Below are 24096 nucleotides of genomic sequence, written 5' to 3'. Positions count from 1 at the left end.
GAAACAAAATATAACAAAATTCAAGATAGGAACATTTTCGATAACTTGTACACAACGAACATAATAAATGTAGAATCGAGTTTTGTTACCACTTGATCTGTGAAGCTTTGCTTCAAATTAATATTTTTATAATCGCATATCACTACAATTCAAAGCATAATATCCTGAAATACGGACTTATTTTCGTACGTTTTTCAGGTTATTATTTGTAATGGACTCTTTAGTAACAGAAGAAGTTAAAAAGAGGATCGATAACTTATTGGGAAAGGTATCAAGCCGAATGTTTGTTACTTTTTGCCGTGTGTTATTCTCAAAACCAGAAGGTACGGATACATCGCAGAATACTAAGAATCTAGGCGGGTGGATCGATTATAATATAATGGGCTATTTTGCCGGAATCATTGTCCGTAGTCAAATAAAGGGTCGCCAAATCTATATCGGCCTGCTGTTTGATTATAATGCATTATATTTTAAGCAGATTCTTATCTTTAGACTTTTGATGTTGAACTTGCGCTCGAGTTCCCTAATAATATGGAAGAACCAATTAAGTTCGGAGACCGCTGCTACGTTATGCCACACAGGGATGTGTCTTTTTGCTTTGTTTTTCCTTATGCGAACGATGCTGAAACTTTCTATTATGGAGTAAGTAAATAGAATCATTTCAAAGTATAGGTCAAAGGAATAGGACAAGAGCTTGCTATTCCCGTAACTGAAGAGGAGCAAGTATCGGAAAAACAAACGAAAAGATGGAGTTGGAAAGATATATTCAAGGTTTGAATCAGTCTGCTTAAGTAAAGTGTAGAAAGATAGGAAAGTGAGGATCGATGTAAGTATTTCGCAGCCTATGGAAGTATGTATGGTTTCAATGGTTTTTCTGTAGTTCAAAGTCGGAAAGGATACTGATAGTATGCTTACGGGGAACGATCCAATAACTCCCCTGGAAAAGGCTAATAGTCTAAGCAAATACTCTCGCTTTTCTCTGAAGAAAGGATATTGCCTTACCAGTTTCTCAGCCGACTCTTACGACAGTCATGGAAATCCAATGCATATGCCAACCAAGCGCCGATCTGCTAATCTCACGCCAGAACCGCCTCCAATTCCTCCGGTAGATAATAACTCCAATCCACCATATAAGCGCGAACCAACAGATTTACCACCCATTCCTAGAGTCCCACCGAGGTCTCGAACTCCGTCGCCCAAGCCACGTAGTCCTACTGAAGAATCAATATCTACATCTCGATCTCCATCGAAACACTCAAGATCCCGAACTCCGTCACCCGAGCCACAAACTACGGATGTACACAATCATCCAGGCGACAGTCCTATTTCTGGCGAGTGTCAAGCAATATCAGACCTAGCAGCGGTTTCTCTAAAACCACAAAACAAGGTGACAGACAATACAAACAGTTCTGATATTCATTCGACTTCTCAATCGCTTCCTCCTTTTAAGTCCGAAATTGTTCCTCCTAAACCTGATGCTCCTGTTCCTCCTAAACCTGATGCTCCTGTTCCTCCTAAACCTGATGCTGCTGTTCCTCCTAAACCTGATGCTGCTGTTCCTCCTAAACCTGATGCTGCTGTTCCTCCTAAACCTGATGCTCCTGTTCCTCCTAAACCTGATGCTCCTGTTCCTCCTAAACCTGATGCTCCTGTTCCTCCTAAACCTGATGTTCCTGTTCCTCCTAAACCTGATGTTCCTGTTCCTCCTAAACCTGATGTTCCTGTTCCTCCTAAACCTGATGCTCCTGTTCCTCCTAAACCTGATGCTGCTGTTCCTCCTAAACCTGATGTTCCTGTTCCTCCTAAACCTGATGTTCCTGTTCCTCCTAAACCTGATGCTCCTGTTCCTCCTAAACCTGATGCTCCTGTTCCTCCTAAACCTGATGCTGCTGTTCCTCCTAAACCTGATGCTCCTGTTCCTCCTAAACCTGATGCTCCTGTTCCTCCTAAACCTGATGCTCCTGTTCCTCCTAAACCTGATGCTCCTGTTCCTCCTAAACCTGATGCTCCTGTTCCTCCTAAACCTGATGCTGCTGTTCCTCCTATAGAACAACCACCACTACAATCAGTGAAAATGAATGTTTATGATGTGCCAAAAGTGGATATTCCTGAAATTCATGCGACTTCTTATTCTCCTCCTCCAAATCCTGATATGGTTCCTCTCACAACTTCAAATCCTTCATCTCATCCAAATAGAGGTAATATGGGAGGAAGTATATTTGTAAAAGATACTTCGCTAGATAAAAAATCACTTAGAATTAATCGGCGGCATAAACTTGCTTCAAATAAGAATGCAGCAGAGACAATTCAGCAAGATGCTACGCAAAACGTGAGCAACACAGTTACTACAGATCCCTTGATGTCGAAACATCATACAAAAGCATCAGACTCTAAAGAAAAGCCATCCGAATTCGATACTGTGAACGATATTAACGGTATTTACAATATTAGTTACTTGACTTGTAGATAAATATAAGATACCGAATACATATGATATTGATGATGGATCACGAGGGAAATTCAAGAAAGTGGGTAAGGAAGATACAACTGAAAGACCTACACGAACTAGACTTAGTTCTAATTCTTCTTTATCCATAGCAAGTTTGTCTTCTTCTGAAACTAGTACCAATGCAATTTCTTCAACAGATTCCAGGTCTCATTTGGATAGCTCTTCTTCAAATCTGCCTGTGGAAAAGAATTTTGCAAAGCCCGCTGTGGCTCCCAAACCTATTCGCCCATTTACTAAACATAAAGCCATTCCTCCCAAGCCCGAAGCTGCTGTTCCTGTTCCTCCTAAGCCCGAAGTTGTTCCTCCTAAACCCGAAGTTGTTCCTCCTAAACCTGAAATCGTTCCTCCTAAACCCGAAGTTGTTCCTCCTAAACCTGAAATCGTTCCTCCTAAACCCGAAGTTGTTCCTCCTAAACCTGAAATCGTTCCTCCTAAACCCGAAGTTGTTCCTGTTCCTCCCAGTCCCGAAGTTGTTCCTCCTAAACCTGAAATTGTACCTCCTAAGCCCGAGGTTGTCCCTCCTGAACCTGATGCTGCTGTCCCTCCTACACCCGAAATTGTTCCTCCCTCTGCTGAGAGTGTTCGGTATGTATAGTTATTTCTAATAATATTTAGAAAAACCGGAAATAGGTTATTTCCAGACATTTTGTGTAATATATAGTGATTCCCATGAAAACCAGCCTAGTGGTAATCGTGAAGGTGTAAATCCCCAAAGTAATACAGGTATGGAGATTTGTGTGTAGTGAAATCAATAGGCGCTCCTACCGAGACGCATCCGAAGTTGACGATTCCAAAGATTAGGTTTCAAAAGAAGATGAAGTTCCGTGTTTGTGAAATAAATAAATGTTTGCCTCGTAATACTCTAAATGCATGATTATCAAGAAAATAACTGAACACGCACAAAATAACACCACTGGTTTCCAATCTAAAAAGACGTTCTTTAATATATAATTAGAGATGGTCGTGAAGTAGGTATCGTTTCCTAAGTGATATATGATTTGGAGTGGAGTTGGTTGGGAAAATCTAACTTCTCGTAGAACACTTACCTGCTCTTTCTCTGAGTACAAAATTTACCCCGGACACGGAGGTATGTACATTCGCAAGGATGGACAGGTAGCTCGAGCAGGATTAACGTAATCTTTAGCCCGTTCACTTCCTTAATCACAAGTGCTGCTCTCTTGGATCTCAGAAGAAGAAGCCCGCTCGTATTCGATGGACTACTGCTTGGAGACGCAATAACAAGAAGGCAGAGGTATATTATGCCAAAGTTCCGGTTTTATTTAGGCGACAGAGAAGAGCAAGCGCCGTAGCCGCAAGTCTTTCAAGGTTCAGAAGGCCATTGCTGGAATGTCTGTGAGTGATATCCAGAAGAAGAGAGACCAGAAGACCGAGATTAGAAACAAGTCTCGCGAGGCTATTCTTGCGTACTTTTTTGGTGGAGTGTACCATGTAGTGAGATTAAGAACCGCAAGGCGAAGAAGGCTAATAAGTAAACATCAGGATGCATTACTAAGTTGTATTAAAGATGTCTGCTTTGTGTGTTTGTTCTATACTATGAAAGAGTGCAATTTGTAATATTGTACTCAAAAAGCCATTCAACTTTTTAAAAGATGGAAGTATCAGCACCTGTAAAGATCCTAGAAGGGAATTCTGATGTTATTGGAGTTACAATCGGAACGGTTCCTGGTAGTGGCGAATGTGCTGTTATTTCATCGTCTTCGGCAATCAATCTGTATTCAATGGTTGCCAAGAATATTATCGCAACATGGACATTTCCAACAAATAAGCAGGAGTGTATCACCTCTCCTGCTTATTTAGTTAACGACAATGGGTATTTTTCTTCTTAGTTGGGAATCATTTGTAGAGGCCTCGTGGCTTGTCAAGGAGAAACAACCGTTTTGAACTGGAAGAGTAGCAGTCCCTCTGCAAAGTCCTTCACAACATCCAAAGTGTGCTTTTATTCCTGTTTATAACAGAATAGATCAAAGATGCCACTTTGCTGTTAATACCCATAGGGGGATATTTATTACGTGTATCTAAAATCGGAATTTGTTATATGTGCGAATCTACAGTGGTTTGTAACGTCTAGACTTTCTCCAAAGCTTGAGGAGCTGGAACACCTTGATCTGCCTGCTTTCGACCAAATTCTAAAATTCGATATTAAAAAGCCGAGTAACACCAGCTGCTCCATTTGTTTCCTCCTTCAGAAGGCCGACTCGTAGTGCCTCTCCCTTCCTGCCACCTAGTTTTTCGATCGCAATCATCCAATGTCACTACGCTTCCAAGCCCACTCTCAAGCTCGTCTACGCGCCTCTTCCGCCCCAGCCCCAGCCCCACGCCCCTGCAGCCCTTCTTTACTCCCCCTCCTTGAGCGCGGTCTGGCTACTTCTCCACGACTTCTCCCTCCACCGGTTTCTTCTCCGTCCCGACCCGCAGCTCGGCCATTACATGCTGGTTCCGCAGCAGTCCATTCCGGCGCTCGACGCGTCCGGCGCGGCTCCATCGAAGCGTAGAGCCTGCCTGGGCTCGCTGGGCGATCGCTGCGTCGCGGTGGCGCTGGAAGAAGGCGCGAAAGCGCGGCTGCACTTCCTTCACGCCGAGCTGCTGAACGAAATCGCATCGATGGAGCTGCCCGCGGTGCCGTCCGAGATCGTACTGCATCGAAACCGGCTCTTTCTGCTGGTGAAAGGGAGCCTGTTCTTCTCGGAAGTGTCGATCTCGGCGCTCTCGTTGAAGGATGTGATCCGCCACGCGGGAGAGCCGCTGGCGCACGCCAGCAAGCGACTGCACGTGGACTCGCAGGTGCGTTCGGTGGAGCGAACGGTGTCGGAAATGCCGTTCGGAATCCGGGAGGGCGAGGAATGGAAGAACTGGATGGCCGATGCTGATTCGTTTTCGAAGGAGGAAGAGGCGGTGCTGAAGGAAACGGAGAGCGAGTTCGAGGCGAAGGCGCTGGAATTTATCAGCGCGCGCGTGGCTGCGAATCACTCGGTGGTTTCGCTGTCGAGCGAGTTCCTGCAGCGATTCATTGGGCGCTGCATTCTGCCGAATGGCTCCATTCTATCGTCGGTCTTGCAGAAATTGATCCGAAGCGGCGTCGATATCTCGGTCAATCCGAACATTCTCGAAGCGATTCTCGAAGCTAAGGACTTGGTGACGCTGCTCTTTTATCTCCAGTTCGCTTCGTTTATCTCCGAGCCGGATCTGATCAAGATCTGGAGATACTGCCTCGCTGTGGACAAGGAAATGATTTCGCAGTTTGCTGCGTGGTGTGAGTGGAAAGAGAAGAAGCCTTACGAGCTTCGTCGAAAGTAGGCTTCGCTGCTGTCGGTTCTTTTTTTCAGATTCATAACGGTGATGAGCGTTCGGATTCTGTGCGTTCAGTGCGATAGCAATCGGCTGCGACAGGAGTTGGGACAGCTCGATCTGGACGTCGTGTATTCCATCGCGCTGTGCTGTTTGGTTTGGGCTCGAAGGAGGGCTGATTCGTAGATGTTGGAGGTGAATTTGGGCTGTGCGAGCAAAGGAAACGACGCGCTTTGGAAGAAGCACGATTTGAAGGTGAAGAATGACTACACTCCCGCGTTGTTTATGTGGATCGATTGCCTCCTGGACGCGAATACAACCCGGATTATCTTCGATATGAAGTCCAATCCGCGATTTGTGGAGTGAGCGAACGGCCGGGAATTGAGGCGTAGTCTGCTGGGCATTCTGCGAACGATCACAGAGCGAGACGGAAAGATCTACACGGACTTGCTGCCCTTGAAGGGCGTAATGAAGCATTTGGAGTAAGCGATGGGCCAATTCGTGTGATATCTAGACGCCATCTGCCGCTGCCGGTGACTGCCCAGCCGATTTACTCGATTGAGAAACTGAATTTTTGATCTTTTATTGGATGTGTTTGTTTGTAACAAACAGGGGAAAGGGAAAGCTTGTTCATCTCATCTAGGACGGTTTGAATATCGTTAACAGGGGCGTGGTCGGGAAGTTTGGACATGGCCTCCTTTGCAGCTGCGACAGGATCGCTCAATCCCATCTTCTCAATCACATCGAAGGCTAGCACAAGAGAATTAAAAGAGCAGGGTTCCTATGGATCATTAAAAAAACTTCAGTATCTCACAGTCACGGCTAATTCAGCCAACATTTTTCTGTTTATGGCAATTCCTGCCTTTTTCTCCTTGTTTATCAGATGGTTGTAGTTTGTACCAAAGAGTCGCGATGCGGCCTAAAGTTAACCAGAATCGGCGAAGTAATACATTAATTCGCTGGATCCACAGCGAACGCATATCTCTCTTTTTCAGTTTTCTTCCAACATAGCTGCAGATCACAATAATTCATTAGAAATACGATCTGGCCTGCGCTTTGATAACACTGCGAATGGCAATTCGATAACAATTCTTTTGTCGTCCACGGTAACCCTTTGCGAGTTTTATGATCTTCTTGTGGTACTGATGGGCTACAAATCCCATGGTTGATGAGAAATTGCATTTGTTATGAATCGCATCGTTTTCAGGAATTCCAAAAAGTCAGCCAACTCGAAACTCCCTATTTTCAAACACCTTTTTCAGAATGGAGATAACGATTGATTTCTCAGATCCTTCTGAAAAGCCAAGGAGTCGCGGACCGCCCCCACGGTTTGCCTCGATGGCAAAATCGAAAGAGTCGGCTCCTGCTCCTGAACCAACAAAGAAACCTAGTGACGAACCTGGTACGAAACATGAAATTGATGCTAATATTTAGTTTCGATTGAGGTACGAAGAGTTCGATCGCCTCCCTACAAAGACTCGGATGCACAGTGTACTTTAGATGATGCGATTCCAAAGGTGTGCGTTGGATGTGCTTTTGAAACATAGTTGTCTCAAATCTACCCAAACTTTATGGCAATGAAGGAGATAATCGACAAAGACCCAAATTGGAAGGAGAAAGTGAAAGCTATGGATGAGTTTGCACAGTTTATTAAGAGCACGGGGAAGCAGCATGAAGCTTGCAAAGAGGCAGCAATTGTTTTTGCCATGTCGTTTTCCCGAAACTTTAAAGCTGCCAATATCAACATTCTCAAGTGCAGTTTAGAGTGTGTGAAAACAATCATAGAGGCATGCGGAGCAGGTCCTCGCATGGTTTCGACCATTACAACTTCGCTTCTCCCGAAAGTATTGTTTTCCTCCGTCTATCCAGGTTAGATCCACGACAAGAAGCTTTCATCCGATATTAGCAGTGTGCTTCTCCTCTGCGCCGAAGGCGTTGGTCCCAACGTGATCATCAGCACACTCATCATGGGCATGCAGAATTCCCGGATTCCCGCGCAGCAAGTCTCCGTCCTTTCGCTCTTCCAGCAGCTGGTGGGCGCCTTTGGCGCCTCCGCGATCGATCTGAAGAGTCTTCTGAGCTACGTGCAGGGAGAGAAGGGTTTGCTGAGCACGAATCCCGAAGTGAAGAAGCAGAGCATCGAGTTGGTCTGCGCGCTGCATCGCCAGCTCGGAGACGTCGTGCGCGCCCTCATCCAGCAGTGCGGCCTCAACGATCTGCTCCTCAAAACCGTGATGACCAGTCTCGACGAGGCGCCTTTCGATCCTCACCTCGCCGACCGCTACGCTCCCGCCCGCCCAACCGGCTCGCAGTCCCTCGCCGGCTCGTCCCCCCGCGGGGCTGCGAGTCAGTCCAAGCCCGGCTCGGCGGGAGCGACGATCTCGCTCTCGGATCTGGTGGAGGCGGCGGATCTGTCGAGCGAGATGGGTCCGCTGCTGCGCGCGATGCAGGACGTGGACGGGAAGGACAGCTGGAAGCGACGGCAGCAAGCCGTGCTGGATCTGACCGCGCTGGTGAAGCAGAAGCTCCGAGTCGTGAATAATAAAGCGGTGAGCGATGCGATGTCGGTGCTGAAGGACCGGCTCAGCGAGTCGAATCTGAACTTCCGTGCGCGCGTGCTGCAATGCATCGGGCAGTTCGCCGAGTCGCTCGGCGCGGAAGTCGCCAAATACAACGCGATGCTGCTCCCCGAGCTCGTCAAATCCACCATCGACTCCAACAAAAACGTCATCGAGTCGCTCTACTCCGCGCTCACGCGCTGGGTTCTCCACGACTCCCTCAACTCTCTCGGCCCCGCGCTCCCTCATCTCCTCCCCGCCTTCCGCAACCCCAAAGCCCGCCCCGCTCTTCTTCGCTGGCTCCTTCCTCTCCTCGCTCCCCTCGATTCACGTGCCGCCTCTCTGCTTCTCCCGGACCTCCTCGACTGCCTTCTCGACCGCACGCCCGAGGTCCGGTCCCTCGCCCTCCACGCCTGCAAGGCCATCGCGCCCAAGTGTACGCGCTCTCTCGTCGAGGACCGCATCCGCGCCCACAAGCCCGCCGATCTCCGCACGCTCCAGACCGTCTGGGAGCCGCTCTGGGCCGACTGCGCCGCGCCCGCCGACACGCCCAAACCCGCGGGAATCGCAGCCTCCTCTCCCGCGCAGACCGAGGAAAAGGGGAAACTCACCGAGGCGCGCCGCCAGGCGCTCGCGAATCGTCCGGGCGCGCGCGTGCTGAGCAAACGCCCCGCTGCGTCGATCGCTTCCACGATGAAACGCCAGGCCGTTTCGAGCATCCCCAAGCCGCTTCCCCCGCTCAAACAGCGAGGCCGCCAGGCCTCCCCTCTCCCCCAAACCGTGGAAACCGTGGAAACCGTGGAAACGACGGAAAGGAGAGAACCAGAGCGGATGGAGATCGAGCCGAGTCCCGCGGGGGAGCCGATGAGCGCGGGCGTTTCGCTCGGAAACGGCCGCACGGGTTCGGTGGGGGACGGCGTGCAGCTGCCCACGCCGAGCGTGCGCTGCGCGGGCTGGGCGACGGGGCTGCTGACGCGGTCCGGGACGCTGCTGACGCGCGCGGAACTGGAGAATTTCCGCGGTCCGAAGCAGGCGTTTCGCTCGGAAACGTCGGTGGTGGCGCGGTGGATCGGGCGTTTCGGGGATCTGCTGGGGGTTCTGCAGAGTTCGGAGCACGTGATGCGGCTGCACGAGCAGTTCAATCATCAGTACTGCAAGGCGGTCGAGGCGTGTGCGGAGATTTGCGGGCTGTGCGACCGTTCCGCGGTGACGATCGAGCCGGCGGGGGCGAGCGAGCCGCCGAGAACCGCGGTGAGCGAGCTGGAGGAGCATTTAGATTGCGTGCTGTGCGTGGTGAGCGATGTGTTGGAGGCGATTCTGAGCGGAACGGACGCGTCGATGGAGCTGGAGATCGTGCAGAATCTCGTCAACGCGACCACGCTGCTGCTGAAATGCGCGACGCGCTCCAATCTCACCTCGCAGACCGTCTGCAAGCTCCTCCGCACCTTCATCGCCGGGCTCAGCCAGCCCGTCTCTCTCGACGAAACGCCCTCCATCCGGTCGGTCTTCCAGCAATTGCTTCTCCAGTGCTGCGTGTAGCCGGGTTTTGATTTCTAGACTCCTCGACTGCGTGTTTCTCCCGACCCTTTTCGTGGGTCTGGTGCGCTTCATCGAGCAGCAATCCGACCTCGACTCGCTGATCCTCCTCCTCGACCGGCTCCTTCAGCGCGTCCGCGACCGCGCCAACAGCGAAGCCAAGAGCAGCCTGCTCTCCGACGAGCAGCGCAAGCAGTGCGTGGCGGAGGTGCGGAGCCATTTGCCCGACGGGCTGCACCCCACGCTGCGCAGCGACGTCAATATTTGCCTCACTATTCTGGAGCCCGTCGCCTCCGCCTCTGCTTCGTCCTTTTCCTTCGCCGAGATTCTGCGCTCCGCCAATCAGATGCTGGCCTCCCCCGCGGGGAGCGGGGACTTCTCGGCGACGCGGTATCTCCGCAATCAGCTGGGATCGATTCGGCAGCAGCACGAGGCTCGGAAAACCACGGGGGACGAGAAAGCCGAGGCGTCCTCGCCGGTGGATCGCTCGGCCAATCCGACGACCTCGGCAATTCCCACCGAACCCAGCCATCCTGCAAGCTCTGCGAGCTCTGCGAGTTCTGAGAACCCTAAGAATCCTGGGAACTCTGAGAACGTTGCATACAAAAATCATGATAATCGAGGGAAGGACGATGGAGAAGAAGGACAGGGAACGGGCGAAAGCGAGAAGACGAAGAAAGAAGCGGAGCAGGAAGAGCGAATGCGTCGGATCCGCGAGGAAATGCGTAGAATGCAGTGATTGTACTTTGTCGTGTTTCCTGAAAAACAAACAATCCAATTCTGGCCTCGCAGCCATTGCAAATACGAATCGTTCTGCACCTGCTCGTACTCCTCCACGACTTCGCGCACGACTTCGCGACACTCTTTGAACTCCGCGTCCTCTCCGTTAAACAGCGGCAGATTCAGATAGTTGTGCAGATACGCCTTGCGAGCGAACGACCGATCGAACTGCGATCCGATCTGCTTAAAAATCTGCGTCTCACTCCAAAAACCGCTTCGTACCGATCCCACTTCGCTATGATTCGCGATCATCAGCCCCGAAACGCGCGACGCAGCCGGCACAAACGGGCTCCGCTTCGCCAAGACCACCTGAATCGAGTTGGGTCCCCACGGGATAAACCGCGCCAACTCTTGCTCTCGGATTCGTTGGAGCGACGAATGAATTTCAGACGCGTCCACGTCGCCTTGAATCACGTGGAGCGCGCTCAAATACACGCCTTTCCGCGTGTTCACCGCCGCCATCAGGTTTTTATTCTGCAGCAATCGTCGCTGCACGTCGTACACGCTCGTCTTCCGCACCGTGCTGGCCTGCAGCGAGCTCTCGACGAGCGGCGTGTACGCGGTAATGAGATAATGAAGACGCGGCGAAGCCACCAATCCGGACATCATGCTCACAAAATCGCTGTTTACATAGCCAGGATAGCGAAGCGTCGAGGTCGACACCGATAGAACGTTTGACACCAACGCGTTGATTTGGGAGATGGGGAAACTGCCCGCGTTGCTCTGCTCGGCCACGATGGAATTGAGGGATGTATTATCAAGAACCACTGTACAGTCCGCGAACTCCGTGAGGCGGGAAAGAGCCAGGATGCTGTTGTAGGGCTGCGTCACCACATCGGAAGACTCTTTCATGCCCGGAAACACTGAATAGGTCTGAATAAACTTGTGAGGAAAGGCATCTTTGAGATGTTCGAGCAAGTAGGACCCCATTCCAGATCCAGTGCCTCCAGCGATGGAGTGAGTGAGCATAAAACCCTGCAAAATAAATAAAAAATCGCTCAGCAATACCTCGAAATTATCGCAATCTTCTGCTTCGCGTGTAATAATATCTAAAAGCTCGTCGCTATGCTTGTCCGACTGGGAATATCCGACTCCCCAGTTGTTTCCAGCCCCAGAGCCTTCTTTTGGTACATATCTGCGAATAATGAAAAATACAAGCGGAAACATATTTTCAGGATTGAAGAGATGACGATATTCAGACTCCTGAATCGTTTCGATGACCTTTGGTTCAAGATCGAGTAGAATCGCTCTCGGAATGTAGTGATCATCATCGGCCTATTTTGTCAAATCAGTGGTAAACTTAGAAACTTGATAAAAGAACACATCCTTCCTATCGATACTATCTTGCGCAAATTGTTGCAACACTCCATCGGGCCCGATGCCATGTTCACTGCACATTCTCTTCCAGAACTCAAAGCCAACTACACGTTAGTCAACTCTATTTCACGCACCCTGATTCCCACATTGGCCCGTCTGGATCGAAATCATTTCTCGTGGCATTGTGACAATGGAAAGTATTTGAATTGACAGTTTTTGCCTATGCGAAAAAAAGTGGAAAGGTTTGTGTTTGCTGCTATGATTGTATTTGTGCAGATACACTGCATAACACTAAAAGACTTAGTAATAAAGCACGATGTGAAAAGATATGATACTATTTTTGTTCTACAATACCCGCGGTTCTTATGCTTCATTCTATTCTTCATAACTGCCTCGATATTGTACGATATGGCTGTGATATATTTATAAATAGAGTTCTACTTTCATCTAGTGGTGGAATCACTGTAAATAGCTATGGTACGACAATCATCGAAGAAAGTGATCACTTAGGATTTTTTGAATGGACTATTCGGAAGTAAGAAGGGAGTTGAAATCAAGATCCAGCTTCATGATGAGAAAGACATGAGTGCTTACCATCTGGAGTTGCAAAATGGGCAATCATTTGATTTCCCCATTGTCAGTGTAGGAAATCATTCGGAAATGCATTTTATATGTAGGCAAAGGACGATATCTCGGGTACTGTCAAGATTCGTTGTCCTAAGGGAACCCGCTTGGAGCACACAGGCGTGTTAATTAAACTTATTGGCTGTGTGATTGACTACAAGACTGGAACGGATGTGACTGAGTTTGTAAACGAGGAGAAAGATTTAGAGAAACCGGGCGTCATAATGGGCAAGAAAGTAGATATGTGACTGCAGAATGATGAGTAGTCGTTAAAATTCGCGTTTAAGAAGGTCTCGAAGAAGTACGAGAGCTACTACGGAGTGAATGTCCGCATTCGTTACTACCTCCGCATAGAAATCAGCAAAGCGTTTGGTCCGATGCTGACGGAAGAGAAGGACATCTGGGTGCTTCGAAAGGACAAAGAGCCGAGTTCGAACCGCGACATTAAGATGGAGGTGGGCATCGAGGATTGTTTGCATATCGAATTCCAATACGACAAGGAGAAGTACCATTTAGGCGATGTAATCACGGGAACCATTCATTTCATCCTTGCGCGCATCAAGATCAAACACATGGACATCGAGATCATCCAGAAGGAATACGTCGGAAAGGGCGATAAGGAGGTTGTGGAGTCTGAAACCATTGCGAAATACGAGATTATGGACGGCATGCCGGTGAGAGACGAAATCATCCCGGTTCGCTTCTACCTGAAGCCGTACGAACTGGCGCTCACGCCGACGCTCAACAACGTGCTGAAGTTGTTTTCGGTGAAAGTAGGGAAGGAGGAAGGGCTAGCATGGTGTAGTACTTCATTAACTTGGTGTTGGTGGATATGAACGATTGCAGATTCTTTAAACAACAGGAGATCATTCTGTGGAGAAAGTCAGACGGATCGGAGTAGCTCGTTTGTTTTGTCTTGTTTTGTCTTGTTTTGTTTTTGGGTTGTTTGTTTCATTCTTCTCAACTTTCCAAAATTCGGGCGTTTTTTTACTACCCATTGATCATTTTTAATATATATATTGAGTTGAAGTTGGGTCGATGGAGGAAGAGAAGGAAGGCAGGAAGAGAGAAGGGAAGTGTTAGTTGTAGTGGAAATCACGGAGTTTTCTTGGGAGCGCGAGTACGTGAATAAGTGGGAAATTGAAGATGATGAGAACGAGAAGGACATAATAGAGTGCGTATTTAGGGACTTATCCTTAATCGCTAGGGACTCGGAAGTATTTCAAAAGCTAGATCGTGAAGAACGGAAAAATCGAATTGATTATCCGGTTCAGCGCAAAATATTTCGAAGTCTCGCAGTGGTTTTGGATCTCTCGTATACAATGAACGATGCGGACTTAAAACCATCGAGGTTGGAAGTGGTGGTGTCGCAGCTGAAGCAGTTCATCCGAGATTTCTTTTATCACAACTCGTTGTCTTCTCTCTGCATTATTGTGTCCCATGATCGTAGAGCGTTTCAACTTACCCCTCTGTCACGACACATGAAGGAACATCTGAATGCTCTGGACAAGTTGACCTGCAGCGGGAAGTTTTCGCTCCAGCTGAGTCTAGACATAGCCATAAAGACAATGGAACTTGCGCCCTCACAGTTCGCAAAAGAGATCATCTGTCTCATATCTTCCATCAGCACGTGCGATCCCCGCGATATATACAAAACAATCTCCATAATTCAAGAAAAAGTTCGCACTTCCTCACTCTTGAGACGTAGCACATTCAATGTTCTGTCATGAGTCTTTCTGGCGAAGTCTACTTGTTCCAGAAGCTCGCACAGATCACTTCGGGCATTTTCGCGGTGCCCGAAGACCCACAGCAAGTGCATCATTTTTTCTCTCAGCACATCTCTCCTCCGATTAATAGCGATCCAATCGTTTTAGTGAAGCGCGAAGATGGCGCTACGGTGACTCACAGGGAAATCTGCGAGATGGGATTTCCTGTACAGAAGGAAGAGGATAACGTTGTGTCCGCTGCATAGAATAACGTTCAGCTATCGCATATTTGCGCTTGCCACGTTCGGTTCTGTAGTAAATTCTATGAATGTCCGCGATGTCGGAGCTACGTGTGCGAATTGCCGGTTCGATGCCCCGTTTGCATGCTGATGTTGGTGGACTACACGCACCTCACACAGTCGTATCATCATTTGTTCCCTCCGAAGAACTTTGAGGAATGTAATGATCATAAGCCTGGAATGTAAGGGATGGGGGCTGGATCGAAGGAGTAGAACGTGCTACGGGTGCTGTTCGGTGATTAAAGAGGGAGAGATTTGCTTGCAGTGTCCGAAGTGCATGAAGTACTTCTGTCAGACGTGTGACGCGTTTGTTCATGATAATATTTTCCACTGTCCTGGTTGTTTAGCTCGAGAGTGGCGTGTTTGTTTGATCTATTTTTTCTGTGTGCATTTTTCTTCGAAATGGATGTTTGGTAGCAATATATATATATATATATATATATGAAAAATAAACAGAACTCTGCGTGGGCCGCTCTTATGATTCCAGGTACATAACAGAAGAATCGGTGATTCTATTACACACACACAAACACAACGAAATCACATCTATCCACACAACCATCAAGCCTTCTTCTTTCACTCCTCTCCCCCTCCCTTGCTTATTGAACAAACAAGCCCGAGCAATTACGTTAATCCTCAATACATAGTATTATCAAATTCATTCAACAAGTCAAAGTTTGAAAAATTCATCTCGACATCATCCAGGTTCATCATCGGCTCTGTCCCGAACAGCACTTCCTCCGCCACCGAATTGGCCTTCCACGACGCAACCGACGGATAAAACAACGAAGCGGACTCCAAAAACATCGGCCGCGTCGTTCTGCGCAAGTGCATCGGCACAAACTCCGGGATCGACTGCACTTTTCCCTCCAAAAACTGCAGCCCGTTTCCCCCTTCTCCCCGCGGGGTTCGCGGCGTCACCGGCGAAATCGGGGTTACCGGGGTTATCGGCGTCATCGTGGATCCAGGAGAAATCGTGGAAACCGTGGAAACGGAGGCCTCGTCGTGGAGAGCGGCGCGCGCCTGGTCGGCGAGGGCGGCGAGAGCAACGGGGGGCCGGATGCCGTGCGCGCGCATCTGCGCGTCGTAGCGCAGGACGCGGGGCCAAAGCGACTGGCGGTAGCTGCTCAGCAGGAGGAACTGGAGCGTGGAGGGGGAGATGTCGGCCCAGGAGGCGAGGAGCGAGTCGATCTGGTCCCACTGCCGCTCCTCGACGAGCAGCCGGACGATGGGCTCGTAGTGGTAGCGCGACGCCTCCACGGCGCCGCCTCGCTTCATCTCCTCGAGCACGGCGAGCGCGGGGCCCAGCTGGTGGCAGCGCGAGTACAGGTCGATCAGAGCGTGGTAGTAGAACGACGACCGCGGCAGCCCGCGCCGCGTGAACTCCGCCTGCAGCTGCAGGCCGCGCGCGAGGTCGCCGCAGAGCCCGCAGACGATGAGCAGCCGCGCGAAGGTGGAGGTGTCCGGGACGATGCCCTCCTCCAGCATGTCGCTGTAGATCTGGAAGGCGTCGGCGAGCTGCCCGGCATTGCCCGCCGCGACCAGCATGGCCTCGTAGGTGTACTTGTTGGGCCGGCAGGAGCGCTCGTTGCTCCGCATGAAGTTGAACACGTGCAGCGCGGTCTCGTAGTCCTTCGCCTTCGAGCAAGTGCTCAGGAACGCGGTGAGGATGTACTGGTTCGGCTCCACGCCCGTCTTCTCCATGTCGCGGAGATATTCCCGCGCCTGCGCCAGCGCGCCCACCTTCGCGCAGCACGTCATCAGCGAGGTGTACGCGTGCTGCCCCAGCACGAACCCGCGCGCGCGCAGCGCCTCGAAGAACAGCCCGATCACGCGTAGCTTCTGGTGGTTCTCCAGATGGGGCGCCTTGGCGATCCCCGAGAACAGCGCGCTGACGCACACGGGCCGCGCGGGCAGCGGCGCGGAGCGGACGTCCTCCAGAAGCGAGAGCAAGTCGCTCTGCGAGGGCAGCGTGGGGCAGCACGCAGCCATCAGCGAGGACACCGTGTACTCGTCAGGACGGATGTTGTGGCCCGCCATCTGGGCGCGGAGACGGAATGCTTCGGATGGCTCCGCGCGGCGGGCGTAGAAGTCGATCAGCAGATTGTACATGTAGCTGTTCACTTCGATGTGGAGCGAAAAGGCATCGTTCAACACTCTCTCCGCCTCGAAAACGCTACCCGCCTGCAGGCAGCAGCGGATGAGCACAATGATCGTGTGCTTATCGGGGTGGACGTGGTCCGCGAGGAGTTGGCGATAGGTGTGAAACGCCTCTTCCTTCTCTCGGAAATCTTCGCACTTCTTCAAGTACACATTGTAGAAGAGAAGATCAGGCACTAATCCACGACTTCGAAGCTCGTTCATCAGCATAGATAGGTGGCGGATGTTGCTGCAGCTCTGGATCGCTTTCGTATAGTCACGAATATCCAACTCGCAAGGAAGCGAAAGGAGTTCATGAATCTGCTCTTCAATGTCCCCTCCTGATTTGCTGATCAGTGACATCGACTTCAGAATGTCATCCTTTGTCTTTTTCAAAGAATTGATGTCAACCGGACTGTGGTGCACAATTCCTGAATGGTGAAGACTTCCCATTCCAACGGAAGCGTAGCCCACCATTTCCGGGTAACTACCGATCACCCCACTCCCAAACACACTACCTGGCAGACTCAGGAATGCAGTAAAACGATCCCCCTACGGTGTTCTGCACGCCGGAAGAACTAGCAGAACAAGAGGGAGTGTAATTAGAAATCTTAGGACGTAGGTTCGGATTAATCGTCCCCGTTACGGTACTGGACCGTACAAACTGTCGGGGAAGCCTTGCTAGTTTTGAACCTAACATTTAAGAATTCTCTGTGAGTATTATTCATGAACTGCATGCACAGTGGTTCATGATCACCAAGCCCACTTTGACAACTGTGGAGAGATCGTTGCTCCAAGTACCATCGTATTCCTTCATTCCGTGAAAGGGAAACAATATAGAAAAAACAATTTTAGCAAATAAAGACTTGTGTTTGACAAGATGGCTCGTTTTTTTCTCCGTCGTTTTATTTTTCCAAGTACTTGGCAATTGGATTACTTATATTCCAATGGAAAAACGCTCTTTTCTTTTCTCGTTGCTGTCTTCGTGTTCACTGGTTTGTTTGACATAATGAATTGATTTCCTATCCAAAGTATCGTGTTAAAAAAGCATCAATTTCTTTTAGAACGATTCTACTTACAGAATACCATTCAGTTCTTAATGATTCCTATTGTATGTAAAGTAGTATTGTACGGGTATTGATTACAATATAACGAGTAAATGACTGTACATCTGAACTTGGAAGAAAAAGAGAATATCCATTTTATTAATTTTGGTGTAATGATCGTTGAGTTTCGGATTCCCCTTCCTATTGAAGTGAAAGATTTTGAAGTAGCGCAACTGTTTATGCTTATTGGTCTCCAAGAAAGCGTAACCGGAGGCGGGGAAGGCGTTTCCGTTCTTAAGAATGAACCGTACTATTCAATGGGGAGAGTAATAAACAGATTTGACAACACTGACGGTCATCTCGGTATTGCTGAAATCAGTCAGGTCCCTATTCCGAAGGAGAAGGGGCAGTACACTCTCAAGCATTATATGATAGGATCGATGGTTCCGTCTATCATTAAAAAGTTACTACCTGCCGGTACTTTTTTTGAGCGGTGATGATTGCGAGATGCTCTCTACTTTGTTGAAGAGGCATGGAATTGCCATCCTCACTGTTTGACAGTGATGACAAGTAACTACCTTTCCAAAGAAAAGTTCAAAGTCATCGTAGAATCGCGATACGTAGATGGAGATGTAGTTCTTTTGTGATAAAATCTAAGACTTAGGGGGAGATCGAGAACGTGATGGGTTTGGACGCTTCCTCTCTGAAAAATCGAGAGCGTGTAATAATAGATATAGCAAAACATATGAAAGATTCCAAGCCAGAGGAGGACATAACAAAGTGGCATAGCGAAAAGCGGAACTTGGGTCCCCTCCAGGAGAACTGGTACAAAGAGAGCAGTGTTCCACATGTGATGTGGTGCTACAAGAACGTCACAATTCACTGCAAGTTCTTCGGTTTTCAAACGTTTTTGGAGAAATTCGTTCGACGTCAGCAAGAAATGATCTTTCGACGTTCGATGTGTCAGATGATCGTGCAGATGGACAAGTGGGATGGACTGACGCTCGATCAGATTCGCGTGATGGAGCACAAGAACCAGGAGCGTCTTCAGGATTTGATTAAGAACGAGGAACTGTCTTCGGAGTGAGTGTGTGGAGTCAAGGTGACGTGTAGAATGAAGCAGCAAAAGGAAAACAATCAGTAGCTTTGAGTGTGAATGAATGTTTGTTGGATGAATGGATACGATGATCAGGGAAAGGGAGAGTGTGATTGAATTGGGAGTGAAGCTATCCGTCGATTGTGTGTGTGTGTGTGTGTGCCAGAGAAGTAGTGGGGAAAAAGGGAGGAATGCCTGGCAATGCATCAATCAACCCTTTCGATTCATAGCGATCGTTTGGAATCGTCGCCTCTCTGTACTTCCTTATCTCGTATAAAAACACACTCTTATATCGTTCTTTCCAAATACACACATCCCCATATATCTCTCCACAATTCACTTCCAACGCGTTTCGTAACAACAAACATCATTTACATACATTCACACCTTCGCTCCCTGTAGAGACGGCCCCATCGCTTCCGGGCCAAAAACCAAGTCCCACATATGCGACACGTCCGCTTGCGAATTGTTACTCGACCGAATCGCCTCCTCCCCCGCCTTGCACGCCGCTGACGTCACCGGAAAATACACCGAAGGCAGCGTGCTACCCTCAACCCTCCTCTCCACTCCTACAAATAATGCTTGATCGCGTCCGTCAGCGACTTAATCGGGACCGCCATCGCCAACTGATCGCTTCGGTTATACGACCGAAACGCGCGGTTCCGCTCGATGATCCGCGCCGGATTCACGCAGGTCAGCAGGTCGCCGAGCAGCTTGGGATCGTGAATGCCCAGACTCCGCGCGGTCGAGTACACCTCCATCAACACCTGCTGCTGAATGATCGTGTATTGCTTCCCTTCATTCATCGCCCCCATTCTCACGCTCATTATCATCTTGAAGAAGATGCTTTGATTGCTTCCCCCCGTGAACGTCAAGCGCCCCAGCCCCGCCAGCACCGTGCGCAGAAAGTCCGACAGCAGCGGCTCGCCGCCCAGCAGCACGACCGGCTCGTTTTTCTCGAAGGACGCGAGCGTTGTGGGCTGCGGGAACAGCAGACAATCGTAGTAGCGAACGTCGCGCTCCTTCGCTCGCGCGTGGACCTTGCCGCTGCTCTCGAGGTCCTCGATGCAGAGATCCACGATGTAGTGCTTCGGACCCACCATGTCCAGGAAGCTGTCCTTGTTTACGTAGAACGGAACCGCGATGCTGTCATCCGGGATCTATCTCGCAAGCGGCCTGGGCTCGTACCGCCACGAAGATAATGTCGCAAGCATTGCAGAAAGAAGGGAGATTCGTTTGCAGCTGAAGACTGTTCTCGCGGATCGATGCGAAATGCTGAGCGAAGGAGGCGTCTCTGCGCAGGAGAGCGGGAGAGGATAGAGTACGAGCAGACATTGGCGTAGGTGTCCTGGTTTACCGTGATTACTTGGTGGTGCTGGAGTAGAAGACGCTCGATGATGAGCTTCGCGTAGTCGCCGCGGCCGATCACGCCCACTAAGATCGTCTGCGGCCGCAGATTCGGACGCTTGCTTGTTTGTATCGTATCTGAAGGAATCAGCAAAACAATGCAGCTGCGCACTCGTTTTGGACTTTCGTTTGCGAGGTTGGCGACCTGTGAGTTCGTCGTACAGAGCGGACATCTTTGTAGAGAGCTTTCCTTTGTGGCCATGACCTCGGGGCAGCTCTAGGCCAAAAATGATTTTCTGGACAGTTCGCATGATCTGGCCCTTTTTCTGCTGGTCTCTACCGGTATACTCGCTGATGTACTTCGTAAACTAGACGTTACGCTCGACAGGTGGACGAACAAGCTTTGAGCAGATTCCTTCCACCATTGTCCATTCATCTTCTGCACTTCGATTGGGATCGATTCTAAAAGTTGCAGATACATTAAAAAACTAACCGAAACAGCGGTCCAAAGCTATCCGGCTCTCCAGTATAGTTCACACTTCCCATGGGAAGATTCAAGACCGATCCAGCATCACTCAATGATATAGACGGCATAGCAGGATGACCATCAATATCATAAAGGGGATGTTTATCGTCCGTGAGGGAAACGGGATGCATACTTCCCGGATCGTCAGAAGTGCTCACCTGAGGTGGCTGATCATGAGGCTATTGCGTAAAACGAAAAACAGCTCCAATTCTTACAGTCGAGTTCATTTCCCTAATATTCCTTATAAAGCGCAATGAAAAGCAAAAAGCCGATGAAAACTCTAGAGGGGCTTACACAAAATCGAATCTTGTGCGCACGGAATTATTCTAACAGTGATGGTATCCTCGAAAAACCCTCGATTTCCGTCATTTCTTGGATTCAAGGTGTTTTTCTCTTCTTTCAATTTGTACAGCGGTATTACGGATGCGAGACCTATACTCACGACGCATAATTCGTTCTGCTTATTTCTGAGCAGATGCCTTGTGAAAATTCCGCCCGCTCCTTTGTTGCAACAAACACCACGATTAAAAAAGCTTTTGAATCGCTTCCCTCTGCTTCTCAGTCAAGCGATCGGGAAACTCCACCTCCGTCACAATCACCAAATCTCCACTCCTCCGCAAGGCCTTATCCAATACGCCTTCCACAGAGAACTGCGCCATCTTCCGAATTCCAGCTCCTTTTACCCGCACCTCGCCGAAGGGCTGCACGCTTCCCGCCTTCAGCACCACCGTATGAGTTTGATTTCTCAAGTCTTCAACCTCCACCCGCGTTCCCAACAGCGCCTACGTTTCACTTCCCTCCCTCTCCGACTTGTTTTAAGGGCAACTTCACACGCCACACCACATCATTTCCCATGCGCTTGAATCGCTCGTGTTCTTTCTCCTTCACGCGCACGCGCACGCGCACACCACGTGTCTCGCTCATTGCTCCCCATCCATTCGGCACTCCCGCGGGAATTCGCACAGGCAGCTCTGCCTCCGTCCGGACCATTCCATTCCCATGGCAAACGCTACAGACTGCCTCTGCGATGGCTCCAGTGCCTCCGCAACGCGGACAGCTACATGGGAGCCAAATGAGAGAGAAACTGCATATAACCGAAGGGTGAACTGAGAACTCCAGAGCCTGCACAGCGGGGACACGTGCGGAGTTGCGCTCCATGTCCGTGGCAAGCAGGACAAGGTTCATCGATGTGAATGGGAATCTGAGGGTCATAAAATCGATCAGAGTGGAAACGTTGGTTTGGAGACCCGAGTCGATTTGCTCGAGCGTAAGAGGGAGCTCGATTTGTTCGACTGGGGAATGGAGGGAAAAGAGATCGAATAAGGAAGTGTGCAAATCCATTTCGAATGAATCGTCGGAAGAAGTCTGAAGGCATGAAAGCAAGAAGAGAAGAAAACTTCGACGTAGAGCTGGAAAGAGAAATAGAGAAAGGCGGTTAGGAAGAGAAGAAGGAAGGTGATGACAGCGATGAGGAAACAATGAAACCAGCTAGACTGGGAGGAAGTAGACTCCTCAGACCCCTCGGACCCCTCGGACTCCGGAGACGAGGAGTTCTGATAATGACATCGAGACCAAAACAAACTTTAGAGGCAACGTGCGTATTTCTGGATTCATACGGAGAAATGGATGGAGAACGAACGGAATGTGCACTCTAGACACATCAGTACAGGAATTAGAACGTACAGTAGAAAAATTGGAAGGAGTGTAGTTGTCTACAGGTTAGAAAATGTTTGTGCTACAACTCTGTTCTTGTCGGAAGGTTTGATCAGAACTTGGCGACTACACCTAAGCGCGGCAACTATCTGCCATACCTGCGACGGTGAACCAAACTGGTCATCAGAAATCCACTGATCTGGAGACATGACAAGATATCACGTATTCTTACCGTCATTACGCTTTGGAGCACCGTGACGATCCATCAATTCAAAATCGAAGTGACAAAATAAAAGACAATGCCATACCTTTTCTCCCGCAATGCAAAACCAGCAGGGTCATGCCTCAGATGCGAGTTCAACGACATCTACGCATCGAAAATCCCAGGGAAAGACCGAGATTCCGTTGGTGAAGCAACATCAAAAGAAATTCGCAATTCTCATCGAGCCGAGGGGAGACGAGTCAAAGGAGAAGACCTCTCTGTTCAGAAACCAGTCTGATGAGAACTTGTTGTTGTAGGTCACTTTAGCGTGGAGCCTTAGCGAATAGAAAGCACAATTCTAACGCATTCTTGCGGGACACTTTAGATACATTTACCGTCGAAGACGATAGTCGTCACACCTACTTACAAGCCGAATCGCTAGACTTAAAAACGCACTTCTGTACGTTCCATTTTCCTTCTTCTCTCCAAGATGCTCTCCAACGAGGCTGCAATTGCAATCCCCATTGCACCGGCCGCTGCCGTCACCAAGTCTACTTCGTCTACAAGATCGCGCGCGTGTACAACGGCCACATCGTCAAGTCCTTCGAGAGCGACCGTCTGCGCAAGACGGACAAAGACCTTCCCTCCGCGACCACCAGCCTCAAAAACGACCGTGTGGCCGCAGCGAGCGAAGTAGGGAGCCCGGGCTCTCGCTCAAGCCCAGATCGTTCTCGGCGGGATGAAGAAGAACTCGTTCAAAGAAGCGCTGGAAGAGCAGTACAAGTCGATCGAAAAGGGCTTCAAAGGCGATCTGGAAGAGAAAGCGACGCGCCGTGGGCAGAAGCGCGACGCGCCCGAGGACGCGGAGAACGACGGGGACGTGGACGAGGAAATCGCGGTAGGCGCGAGGGCGGGTTGGGACGCAGGTGGACGTGGAGGAGGACGGCGACTTCGCGAAGTACAGCGATGACAGCGATGTGCACGAGATGGAGAAGCAGCCGGTGGAGAACGACCAGTGGAACAACCCCTATCCACTGGTGGACGACGACGACTTCTCGAAGAAGGAGAACAAGGACGACGGCGAGAAGGAAACCGAGTCGAGCGACTCGTCGGAGAGCGATATCTCGCTGGACACCGAGGACTCGGAGGACAAGACGGCGGAGTCCGCGCAGCCGGAGGACGACATGGCGGAGCAGATGAAATCTCTGGTAAGAGAAAGGGAGAGCTGGCATGTAGTTCCAAGATTTGTTCACGAGGAACGGGAACCGGATTCAGATCGATCAGATAAATGTCCTGGTGATGAGGGAGCTTAGCAAGCGATTGGAGCTCGGAAAATGGTACCAGCGGAACGCTGCGAAGGCTGCTGAGATTTTCCAGAGTTTGTCGAGACGAAACGATGGAACAGGATTTTATGATTATCGTGGATAATGAATTGTTTGTGCTATATGCGAC

At 49.8% G+C, this 24096-nt stretch overlaps 10 protein-coding genes; 6 read left to right on the top strand and 4 right to left on the bottom strand.

The window, feature by feature from the left end:
- Positions 1-1643: 1643 nt before the first annotated feature.
- On the top strand, positions 1644-2048 carry GSBLH_T00004284001 (uncharacterized protein; the record flags this gene model as incomplete). The annotated part of the gene is made up of 1 exon (XM_013043161.1): positions 1644-2048. One exon carries the CDS (start codon positions 1644-1646, stop codon positions 2046-2048), a length of 405 nt encoding a protein of 134 aa, XP_012898615.1.
- A 1397-nt stretch (positions 2049-3445) lies between these two features.
- GSBLH_T00004283001 (uncharacterized protein) lies at positions 3446-4044 on the top strand. XM_013043160.1 has 4 exons: positions 3446-3622; positions 3654-3761; positions 3794-3933; positions 3963-4044. Exons 1-4 carry the CDS (start codon positions 3503-3505, stop codon positions 4000-4002), a joined length of 408 nt encoding a protein of 135 aa, XP_012898614.1. The 5' UTR covers positions 3446-3502; the 3' UTR covers positions 4003-4044.
- A 1822-nt stretch (positions 4045-5866) lies between these two features.
- On the top strand, positions 5867-6403 carry GSBLH_T00004282001 (uncharacterized protein; the record flags this gene model as incomplete). XM_013043159.1 has 4 exons in its annotated part: positions 5867-5971; positions 6002-6177; positions 6208-6297; positions 6330-6403. The coding sequence occupies 4 exons, from the start codon at positions 5867-5869 to the stop codon at positions 6391-6393; spliced, it is 435 nt and encodes a 144-aa protein (XP_012898613.1). The 3' UTR covers positions 6394-6403.
- A 27-nt stretch (positions 6404-6430) lies between these two features.
- GSBLH_T00004281001 (Ribosomal protein L20) lies at positions 6431-6978 on the bottom strand (the record flags this gene model as incomplete). XM_013043158.1 has 3 exons in its annotated part: positions 6431-6734; positions 6766-6826; positions 6857-6978. The coding sequence occupies 3 exons, from the start codon at positions 6976-6978 to the stop codon at positions 6618-6620; spliced, it is 300 nt and encodes a 99-aa protein (XP_012898612.1). The 3' UTR covers positions 6431-6617.
- Positions 6979-10518: 3540 nt separating this feature from the next.
- GSBLH_T00004280001 (uncharacterized protein) lies at positions 10519-12189 on the bottom strand (the record flags this gene model as incomplete). Its single annotated transcript, XM_013043157.1, has 5 exons — positions 10519-11664; positions 11698-11824; positions 11855-11964; positions 11998-12110; positions 12141-12189. The coding sequence occupies 5 exons, from the start codon at positions 12187-12189 to the stop codon at positions 10519-10521; spliced, it is 1545 nt and encodes a 514-aa protein (XP_012898611.1).
- Positions 12190-12440: 251 nt separating this feature from the next.
- On the top strand, positions 12441-13569 carry GSBLH_T00004279001 (uncharacterized protein). XM_013043156.1 has 5 exons: positions 12441-12483; positions 12517-12648; positions 12684-12866; positions 12897-13403; positions 13436-13569. The coding sequence occupies exons 2-5, from the start codon at positions 12589-12591 to the stop codon at positions 13529-13531; spliced, it is 846 nt and encodes a 281-aa protein (XP_012898610.1). The 5' UTR covers positions 12441-12483; positions 12517-12588; the 3' UTR covers positions 13532-13569.
- Positions 13570-13952: 383 nt separating this feature from the next.
- GSBLH_T00004278001 (uncharacterized protein) lies at positions 13953-18977 on the top strand (the record flags this gene model as incomplete). XM_013043155.1 has 9 exons in its annotated part: positions 13953-14309; positions 14339-14563; positions 14603-14817; positions 14849-15048; positions 17959-18127; positions 18158-18297; positions 18328-18452; positions 18485-18903; positions 18934-18977. 9 exons carry the CDS (start codon positions 13953-13955, stop codon positions 18962-18964), a joined length of 1881 nt encoding a protein of 626 aa, XP_012898609.1. The 3' UTR covers positions 18965-18977.
- Positions 18978-19286: 309 nt separating this feature from the next.
- On the bottom strand, positions 19287-19647 carry GSBLH_T00004277001 (uncharacterized protein). XM_013043154.1 has 2 exons: positions 19490-19647; positions 19287-19460 (listed from the first exon to the last, which is right to left on the bottom strand). The coding sequence occupies exons 1-2, from the start codon at positions 19534-19536 to the stop codon at positions 19298-19300; spliced, it is 210 nt and encodes a 69-aa protein (XP_012898608.1). The 5' UTR covers positions 19537-19647; the 3' UTR covers positions 19287-19297.
- A 1666-nt stretch (positions 19648-21313) lies between these two features.
- Positions 21314-22130, bottom strand: GSBLH_T00006793001 (uncharacterized protein; the record flags this gene model as incomplete). Its single annotated transcript, XM_013043153.1, has 2 exons — positions 21314-21571; positions 21600-22130. 2 exons carry the CDS (start codon positions 22128-22130, stop codon positions 21314-21316), a joined length of 789 nt encoding a protein of 262 aa, XP_012898607.1.
- A 1500-nt stretch (positions 22131-23630) lies between these two features.
- GSBLH_T00004276001 (uncharacterized protein) lies at positions 23631-24072 on the top strand (the record flags this gene model as incomplete). The annotated part of the gene is made up of 2 exons (XM_013043152.1): positions 23631-23852; positions 23881-24072. The coding sequence occupies 2 exons, from the start codon at positions 23631-23633 to the stop codon at positions 24070-24072; spliced, it is 414 nt and encodes a 137-aa protein (XP_012898606.1).
- Between the last annotated feature and the right edge of the window lie 24 nt (positions 24073-24096).

The sequence above is a fragment of the Blastocystis hominis genome (assembly GCF_000151665.1).
Source record: "Blastocystis hominis, Singapore isolate B (sub-type 7) whole genome shotgun sequence assembly, scaffold_6".
In the NCBI taxonomy this organism is placed as follows: domain Eukaryota; class Bigyra; order Opalinata; family Blastocystidae; genus Blastocystis; species Blastocystis hominis.
This window is presented reverse-complemented; position numbering and strand designations above follow the sequence as displayed.